Here is a 10,936-nt window from a genome sequence, read left to right as displayed (position 1 = left end):
CACCTAGTGGTCCTCTTCCAGTTGTGGCCAGTCATCACCAGGACTTAGATTGGGCAACCGTGATTTAGGTATTGCAATTTGATGCAATAAAATCCTCAGGCCAGACAGCCTCTGCCAACAAGAAATTTGGGGACGAGCCCAGCCTGACCCACCTAGGGGTTAGCTGGGTGGTACCTAAAGTGGGTTCCGACTGGGGGGCCGTGCGGTAGGTATGAATGGGAGCTAAAATGACAGAAATTGCTGACGACCTTGTCAGAAAAGGGAGATGGATTAACATTTCATAAAAAAAAATTGGGGGTGGGAGGTGATGGCTTCCTTCCGAAGCGTCGTTGGTGTCATCGATATGTGATGATGAAGGAAGTGACGAATCATGTGAGCCATTGTACCCACCCCGACTAGGTAACGAGGAGTCAGATTATTCTAACATTTAACGGAAGTCATTCAGACCTACAGATAACCAGCCCTACGTAAAAACTCTATTCAAACGAACCATCGTGGATACATCAAGGTTCTTTGAAAACAAAATATCCGCTTCCCAGATGCGTCAAGGGGATGACAACATCATAAACAGGGGGTCGCTGAGGCACCAAAGTGTCAAAGACTTATTGGGGATATTTGAGCCTTAAGACGGAGGAACCGCCAATAACCGTAACAGTAAGCGACAAAATAGAGAATACAAGATCTTACCTTGTCCCGCAGGGGATGCCGAACCTCCATAACCCACAGTTCCTGGGACATTTTGACCACCGATGAGCGGTGTTCGCTCTTCTGCCATTGTAAATGATCATATGAGCTCCGTTCCAATAATTCTAAATATCATCTTTCCCACCCAATATTTGCCATTTAATCTGTACAATTTTTATCTATAAATATTTATTATACATTAAAGTCTAAATTAATTATTTTTAATCTATAAGCACTTACGAATCATCCAATATTATAGCATATATTCTTTTAAATGTTTATAGTTGACCTCAAGGAATACATAGCTGGTTCGTTCCACAAACAAACAGAGGCCGGGCCATTTAAACGGAGTTATTTTTCTCATCTTTTAAAGGCTAATTGATCTCAGAAAAATAAAAATGAATCCTAATCATGTATTTCAACATCAAATGGGGTTATGGAATTGTTTAACGTCACTTTAGCCAGGTAACTGTGGGGTGTAAATGGCAAACTTTGATCACAAATTAATATGCTGAGTAAAACTATATTAAATAATGTTGCAGAAAATGAATGACGACAGTAAAGAAAGATAAGGTGAGGTCCATTGGTTCTCCTTAAATTGTTCATATACTCTAAATTTCAAAAATCGTGCAGATTTGGTTTTACAAACAATATTAAACTGGTACACACACACACACACACACACACACACACACACACACACACACACACACACACACACACACATATATATATATATATATATATATATATATATATATATATATATATATATATACACGCACACAAAAAAAACTATATATATATATATATATATATATATATTATATATATATATATATATATATATATATATATAAAGTTCATTGTGCACAGCGATCACTACATTACCTTTACCTTTTACGGGTGAGGAACAGCTGTCTAGGATTGACTCGGGTACTTTTATAAAACAAGGCGAGGCAAAGTTAATCAACTAGAATGACCTACATATTTTAGTTTCTCATTTAAGTCTCTTCCAAACGTCTTGTGCACAACGGGTCAAGGTGTAAAGATATGAGTTTAAATAATTTTCCTTTGTCAGTGGCATTAATGCAGATTTAAGGAAATTTCTGGACAGACTATTTTAACATCTTGTTGATATACTACGTGATTTTTCATTTAGGTGAACAAAATAACATTATTCTTGTGGTCAGTTCGAAATTAATATTTGAACTTTTTATTCAAACAACTATTTCTTTATTTGGGTGGTTTAAAAAATGAATCAGAGTCCATACATGGGATTTTTTTCCCGAACAATGTTGCTACTCTGGGCAGGACAATTTTTACGGAGCAAAAATTACATTCAAACTGACTCTCTTTGAGCTGGATAGCACAAGTCTCTAATGTTAGTTATCCAGGAATTTAAGACTGACGACATGTAACTTTGCAGGAACATTGAAGCAGATACAGACTTTTTTGTTCTACATAGACTTGAAGATGTCTTTAAGTAAAGACTGCGTTGTTGCATAATCTCTTGTGGTTATAAACTCTTTAGATTTTAAATCGTATATTGCCATTCCTTGGACAGAAGCCATGTACATTCACACACACACAACATATATATAAATATATATATATATATATATATATATATATATATATATATATACATACATATATATATATATATATATATATATATATATATATATATATATATATATATATATATATATATTGTGTGTGGTGTGTGTGTATGACTGTGAGGTATATTCTGTTAAAACAGAATTCCATCTAATAAAAGGAGCCCATAAAAATGCCAAAATGTAGAAAGTAAATTCTATATTTTAGAGACCAGCTATCTCTTCAGGCAGGTAATGAATAAGAAAAGTTTCAGAAAAAGGTCCACAGGTTAGCCGTTAAGTTGCCCCAGCTGACAATTTCTCTTTAATCTTCTTAATCGCTAGTTGGAGGAAGATTTTATCTATAATATCTGAATCCCATCCACCCTTTGAGATATTCAATTGTGTTTCTTCTTTAATCAAAGCTGATTCTAGATCTGGCTTTTGAACCGACAATTACTGCTATAAATTACATGCGACATATTCCAGTTTATTCTGTGATTGTGGTTAAAAATAGTTGAGCTCTGTTATTCATACCTAACTCCCCCAGAGATTAATAGGACATAAACGTTCAGTTAGGTATGGACAACAGAGCTCAGTTATTTTTAACCACACAAATAACCACACTCACAGAATAAACTGGAATTTGTCAAATCGTTCGTCAAGTAAACGACAAAAATGCTAAACTTAATTATCAGAGGTTTACCGTAAATTCAAGATATACATTGTACTCTATGAGTGCGAAAAATATTTATAATACTACTATGCCTTTCCGCTACAAGGGCAGTTGAAATCTAGTATCTTTTAATAACCCAGAATCAGCAATAGCGCCGATAACTATCGACAATGAAGAATTTAGAATAATACTAATATATTCCTCTTTGTTCTGTCTCCGTCAAGGGAAAGGAATCTTAAGATACTATGATGGACACCGTGTCATTTGGTGTCCAGGAAATGAGACAGCGAACTAACCATTTATATGAGACATATTAATGATCCCATTCAGAGAGGTCACTAGTATAGTGGAGCCATGGGGTCACATCAGCCAATGTGTAAAATCACCAAATTTCCAAAGCTATACCTACGAGGAAATAATAAACATTCCTAAGAATTAAAAATGCCGTTAATTTCAAATATTACAAGTACCATTGTAAATCTTAGAGATACTATAACACACGATGAAAAAAGATTTGACGTAATTTTGGTGGTCGAATGATTAAGGGTAAGTCAACAGGTGCCATCATTACAATCACATGTAGTACTACACGTGAAAGATCTCCACTATCTCAGGGGAATATTTTTATGATTTCACTACACTTTACCAGAATGCACAACTCGATATTATTGTTACCTCAGTTCCTACCAGATTTATGCAAACCTTAATATTTAAACATTCAAATAAGCAGTAAGTAATTATGATGCAACTTCCATTTATTTTATGCTTATTACACAAAATAACCTCTTCTTAGTTCTTATCTATAATATTAGTCTTAAATGTATTCGGACATGTTTGTCGTTTTGTCAACACGACAACCGAAGAGTGAATGAGGATTTTTTGACGAGTAAAATCTGTACAAAAACAGCAGAGAGCTTTTTAAGCGATCGATTACACAACCACAATCGTCGATGGCGTCATATAGACGCCAAGAATTTTGATTCCTCATGAGATTTGTATATTATTTATATGCTGGAAATCATTGGTGGGAGGCTGTAAAATATTCATTCTAAAGAAATCAGCTATCTACCATTTCCACATTAGATCAACTCTCTTACAAGCATTTCCAACATGTCTGAAATGCCAACATTTAAAGGCCATTTCATAAACAGAATGTGAGGGCTCTATTGTCAAAAACACCGCACTACAAAATTTGATTTGATTTAATTTATATAGATTTTTGACATTATGGCAAACACAGGGGCAACTAACGACGCCATTCAGCGCTGAAACGGAAAGAGACATGATAACGTTTGAAAGGTGTAAAGGAGGAAAACCTCGCAATTGCACTATGAAACAACTGTTAGGGGAGGGTGAACTGTAAGATGGAAGAAAGAGAATATGAACGGAGTTACAGAAAAGGAATGAAAGTAGTTGCAGCTAGAGGCCGAAGGGACGATGCAAAGAACCTTAAGTAATGCCTACATGCACCGAATGAGGTGTACTGACGGCACTACCTCACTACGGGGCCAACACAAAATTGCATATTACGATATATTCACAAGGGAATGACATCAGTTTACTGTTCCTTTCCTTAGCAGTTTCAGCTTGCATGCAGCGCATCCTTTATCTGTCAAGTGTCGCCACCGGGCCTTAATTGGTCTCTAAGCTGAAGTTTGTTGGCAATGGATGTTTATTATCTGACGTTACCAAGAAGCTATCGGGCAAACGCTTGTTCGCGTTGCTCTTGGGAACTTGAACGGATTTACAGAAAAGTTCGAGGTGATTTGATGCTATCACAGAAAAGAAATGCAAAAAATGCTCTGTGTTGACTTTGACTTACCACTAGAGAACAAAGCCAAAATAACTTTTGGTCCTTTTACAACGAAGGGAGACAAACTTTCGGGGTAGTACTACACGGATAGGCACTTTGCATGACACTAACCCCTAAACAAAACAAAAAGAGGAAAAGAAGAATTGAGACACAAGTAATTTAAAATCAAGGCTAAAAAATAATCAGTTTTCATTTATCCGGTTTTGGTTACTTAGCGGCAAAATCGTCCGTCATTATCACCACGGTATAGGTATATTTGTCAATATGTACATACGAACAATAATGAACCAATTCGCATTTCCTTTCACAAGATAATATGCGGATGAATAACAGCATGATTCCTCATCCTATTTCGTCTTCGATATCAACCTGAAATGTTTCGTTGCAGATTTTTGAAAGGCACAATTTCAATATTAAAAGCACAGCACTCAAGATCAAATCACTTTTGATCTGAATAAGAAAAATCAGCCTGAATTCAAACCTAATCACTTGGCAAGGATATAATAATAAGACCTGTGGACAGTAAACAGAAATCACAAATAAAAGTGAATGAGGAAATTTCTGGAAAAATATATACTTGCTATGACAATGAAAATAGGTTAATACGAGTACAACAATTTATTTATGGAAAAGATAAAAATATTAATATGTAGGGTGACCATACCTCCCCCTTTGAGGGGGACAGTCCCTCTTTTTGACTCTTTATCCCCCCAAAAATTGCGGTATTGGGGGGACGCCCTAATGTCCCCCTTTCAGCCCTTTTTTTTTTATGTAATTACTACAATTTTCCTTAAAAATTAGAGACTAATTTTTATTTAAAATGTCAGCAATAAATAACGCCTGAATAAAAACAATGTCATTGATAAAACCTAATTTATCGTTACCTGTTATTGAATATACTTAGTGAAGATCAAATCAAGCCAAAAATACGGCAAAGAATGATGTAAGATTTTTTCTTTTTATGTAATGTCTAATTTTCCTTAAAATTTAAAGAATATTTTTCTGTTTGAAATGTCAGCAATAATGTCTGAATAAAAACACTAATTGATAGACCTTAAAATGTCAGCGATAATGTCTTAATAAAAACACTGATTGATAGATCTCCTCATTTATCATCACATGTAATTGAATATACTCATGTATTAAACTTCTGAATTTATAACGACTCAACATAAGTGCAAGTGCGCATGGGCTTACTATATACTTTTGTCCCCCTTTCGCAAGTCAAATAAACGGTCACCCTATTAATATGACACATCGTAAAGCATCATTTGTTTGGAAACTACGTGCAAATGTTTGCAGAAACCATTGCAAAACACTACAGTAAGAGCGCAAGAATTAAAAAAAATGGTCCAACGGACCTTGTTGCATGACACACAGACAAATGAAAGTGCGTGTTCACGTGAATCACCTAGATGCCCCATTCTTAGAAATCCTACGTCATGCTTTTATAGCTATTACGTCATTGTCATTAGGTAGTACCATAAGTAAGTATATTCTGTAATATTTGTTGTCCGGTAATATAGTACATCCATTGCATGATCTGTAATATAGTTTTCATGGGTTTCTTCGTTTTACTCTTATTACTTCCAATTTTTAACACATTGCATTCACTACGTTTGAATTAACTAGCTACGCGAGCCATCCATTTCCGACAGGAGCAAAACGTTTGTAAAAGATCCACTTCCTGTCGTACGATTTTGCGACGCTGCCTTGACGCCTTCTATTATTGCTGCTCTTTTACTACGAGGGAGTTAAATGTCGATTTAAAAACACAGAAACCAGCAATGTCTGCAGACGCGAGTCTCGTGACTTTCTTGTGATCGATATCAAGTTGCCACTCAAGGTTAACGATTTCTCGCGCCCATCTAGGAAATAGGAAAGCAACACAACCGATGAGAATTTCAGTAGTTGGCGCCTGATTGTTTCCAGTATGTCGTATATCAAGGCACCCGTGAACTATTAGGTTTTGCATAATTCATTAACTTCTTGTCATGATTCGTTAACCCGACATAAAACAAAGCATCAATTGTTATTAGTAATGCAAAATTCAATCTGCTTTGTTTTCTGTACAAGGGATGAATTGCTACTGTAATTTGCTCGCTATATTTGATTTCAGTGGCACAATTCAGCAAACTTGATCCAGAGATAGCAACAGGCAATTTCACTCAAGCTGGAAACACCCAACATAATAACATAAAGTCTGCTTCTTCTAGCCAAGGAAAGAAGTAACTTTTTCTCTGTGATGAAAAGAGCATGCATTTAAAATTTTTGATCGACGACCAAAAATATAAGCATCAGGCACTATCGTCTCAACTATGGGTGTATTATTATCATTATTTGCACGGGTTTTGGATTTTATTCACTCTCTAGTATCTATAGAATTTCATCTCAAAACCGTTAACTGATCAAACCCTCTCCCTAACTTATTTACAGTATCTCATGAATGTAATACTTTAACGTGGCCATTCATAAAACGCACGGCGGAGGTTTTGGTCAGTTTTTATCTACGGGGTTGACTGAACTGGTGTCGAAGATGTTGATCAGCAATACCTACCTGGTGTTTATGACAAAATCCAGAAAAAAATATATCTTCATAATATCTAAGTTATATTCAGAGTTCTGTTAAACTTCGGCCTCTTGCATGATTCATAGGCGCTTGCACCAAGGTAAGCAAGATTCGTTTTTTACAGATTCTATCACCATAGCCATGTTTGATGAATCGTGTTGTTGTTGTTTTTTTTTATTATTTTCATTAGGTTTAGACATAATGACATACGGTTAGTTTGTTTGTTTGTATCGTGTTTTTACGTTGCATGGAACCAGTGGTTATTCAGTAACGGGACCAACGGCTTTACGCGACTTTCAAGATTTTTAAATGATTTAACTTTAGCTCCTCTAAAAACAACTCTGAGTTTGGGCTACGGAAGGTAATATTATTAACCATGTCAATAATATATATATATACCTATATATATATATATATATATATATATATATATATATATATATATTGTAATTCACTTAACTCGGTGGGTATGAATTATTTTCTCATTTTGAGATTTAGAAAATATGATATCAAACTTCACCCTAATGGTGATTAAGAGTGCATGATCTATTCATTTAGTTTCATGAAATATATACAGCATCGACTCACTCATTCCGGGAATTGGGACAAAGGAGACGTGTCGCTGAAAGAGGAAGAACCGAAGAAGGAAGAAGAGACCGACCGTCCTGTGATGGAGGCTGATTCTACAGCTCCGTGTTTCGCTTTGTTTCTTTGTCATTGTTTTCAGGGCTGGGCGGCAGACTACTTACTGAATCACCGAATTACTATACTGCTCGTAAACATATAGGAATGTGTAGCGTCAAATTTGATAGAAAAGGTAAACTAGACTCAGCTTTCCAAAAGGAAAACGTGGTATAAACGTTCCAGTAGGTATGGGCTGAACCATAGATATATAGGCATAAAGGGCTGAACACCCATCAAACCACCAGCGTTCCCCAGTAGGGGCGTGGGCATAATATCTTAGGATCTAAAGGAAAACGGTTCCCTTGGAACACTCCCTTTAACATTATCAAAGAAGTTTGACAAAAATAAGACCACGGAATTCAATCCATGGTCTTCGCGCCTTTCAACCTGAAACTCGCCGGACTGGTTGATGACTTGAATGATGTGGCTTCTGGCACGGAAGTTTTTTATGACGACTTCGAAGGGACATTTTGTAGGAGGTCATCGCGTAACAACTAAAAATAACAAATAAAAAGTCCTCTGCTCTCATTTGTATCTGCTGAAGAATACCCACAGCCAAAAGGTAGGAGGCAACAACGGAAATTTCATAAAAAATAGCTGTTACGGGATTCCAGGTACAATTACTGTATAGTGTTTACACAAGAATATTTTTATGTATTTCAACTGTGGCTCAGAATCACATGCACGAGTTATGAAACACGCGTGTATGCGCCTGCATACTGAACTCCTTTCCTGATCTACAGCAATGTCTTATGATCCGGTCGTTCGTGCATGCCACTCGGGACGAGCTTCATCAAGTTGCAAATTGTAAGCGCTCGATGCCGCTCAGCGGCGTCGAATGATCGACCTGAAACCGATATGTTATGTTGATGCGCCGCGAATAAGTTCCACTCGACGAAAATTCTGTGAAAGCTCATTTTCCTTCCTTATTAGAATCTTGTTGTCTAAGTCATTTCAATTTTCCCAGTTGCTGAATTTTAGTTTTTAGTGATACTACGTCACTGATACATACATTGAAAAAGATACCTCTTCCACTTTTCATAATACTGGAGTATGATTTCAAGTTATTCTTCTTAAGAATACCTGGTTTAGTATCTTCACGATTGAGCGGCTAATTCTTAGCATATAGATATCAGAATTGACACGGTATCTGTTACATGAGCATTAACTTATAGATAACAGACATTACATGGTGTCCGTTATAAACGCATTAACAAATGTGACGACTTATATGCATACAACCTTTTCTCTTATTTATCATTCTTGCTAATTAAAAGAAAAAAAAATAGTTATGCCTTTTTGGACGTACTTTTTTGAGTGGGGCCTTGTACACATTATTTCCGACTGAGATTTTAGGCCCAGTCCAGCGCTCTCTAATGGCAGACTTTTACAGACAAAGACAAATGTTACTGGTTTATGCTAAGACTTGCAAGAATCTTATCATAACACTTCTTCAATCTTCCATTTGCGGTACATATGGATAAGGTAATATATTTAAAAAATGGAAGATTTATCCAATGATGAAGTAATTAAGTCAATCAATAGTAATGTGAGAAGAATATTGAAAAATGATCAAACCTTGTTCGCTTTCTCTCAATTCTTCAGACGTAACCATATTTACACAGACTTTCACGCTGTTTTACAGAATGTCTGTCGCCGCTTAAGGAACTCTCTCAGGCACAAATCAGTCATTCCTTTTACAGACTTAACGAAAAAATGAAACGGCCTCACGATCAATCCCGACTCAAAATGACTGAATTTTCGAGGTTTATTTTTCAGTAATGAGTTAACTGGACTAGATTTACCACTGATAGTCAATCAGATTCTGGAAGGAACTTCACTGTGTACTATATGTAGTCGTGAGTTCATTCTTAATGGAAAAATTCTTTAAGAGCACGTTTGTTATGGCAATGGGTAACCCTCTGTCACAAGTGCTCTCAATTCTATGCATGGAATCTATTGGAAAGCATTCTAATCCTAAAGATATTCAAAAACCTGTATCATGGTTTCGATATGAAAAAACCGAATGAACACGTCTCGTCTATGAAATTCATGCTAGTGGAAAAAGATGGTTGCTTGCCATTTGAGACGATGTTGTCGGACGACGAGAATTTCAATATAAATTTAGTATATATGGAAACACAATAAAGTCCTGCACAATATTTTTCTGGATACCATATAAAAAAAAAAAACTATTCTCTTCGTTGTTCCTGCGAGTTAATATTACGTATCGTCATAGTCCATAACTCACGGAAAGCGTACCACAGATCATTAGGAAAACAGGTAGGAATTTGCTTTATCCAGATCTTATTTTGAATACTTGCGACAATATGTGAAATAATTTTACAATAAAAGTAATAAGAAGGCAGAACTAGCTAAGAACATCCTTCGTTTGCTTGATTTCATTGGTTTTGAGTCCATTAAAACAATATTGAAACATTTCAATATAAGAATAATTTTTCATAATAACAACACTGTAGAAGTTACTCGTAAGAAATTGTCCTCACCAGAGTAACAACATTTTTTATAATATCCAAAGAATGTATTGCCATCATTCATTTGATTTTCGACAGACAAGTGAGGAATTTAATGTCAGAATAACTCAACATACATATTCCGGTAGACGAAGAATAATGCTTTTATCGTGCGCCTAAGTGAGAAATCACAAAACAAAGCTGACTGGTCCAGTAGTACTAGTGTGATAGCGAGAATATTAAAATATTCCTAACCAGAAACTCACAGAGCCTGCATTCATGCAACTAACAAGGCAAAATAATATCAATATGAGCCCAGGACTGACACTTGACCTCATTCTGTACAAGATGTTCGAAAGAAATTTTAAAGTCATTAAAAACATCAGTTGTACTCGCGAATGACGTTCTTCCTTCCTTGGCTTTTGCAGTTACCTG

The 10,936-nt window shown here is 35.8% G+C and overlaps 1 protein-coding gene across 1 annotated transcript in view; it reads right to left on the bottom strand.

Moving 5' to 3' along the window:
• LOC135216356 (type 2 phosphatidylinositol 4,5-bisphosphate 4-phosphatase-like) overlaps nt 1-801 on the bottom strand; it is a 157,647-nt gene extending 156,846 nt beyond the window's left edge. Inside the window, exon 1 of the mRNA XM_064251596.1 lies at nt 688-801. Coding sequence (XP_064107666.1) covers nt 688-775 — 88 coding nt within the window. The 5' untranslated portion in view covers nt 776-801. The remainder of the gene's footprint in view (nt 1-687) is intronic.
• Nucleotides 802-10,936: the final 10,135 nt, after the last annotated feature.

Source organism: Macrobrachium nipponense, chromosome 6, assembly GCF_015104395.2.
Source record: "Macrobrachium nipponense isolate FS-2020 chromosome 6, ASM1510439v2, whole genome shotgun sequence".
In the NCBI taxonomy this organism is placed as follows: Eukaryota; Metazoa; Arthropoda; class Malacostraca; order Decapoda; family Palaemonidae; genus Macrobrachium; species Macrobrachium nipponense.
This window is presented reverse-complemented; position numbering and strand designations above follow the sequence as displayed.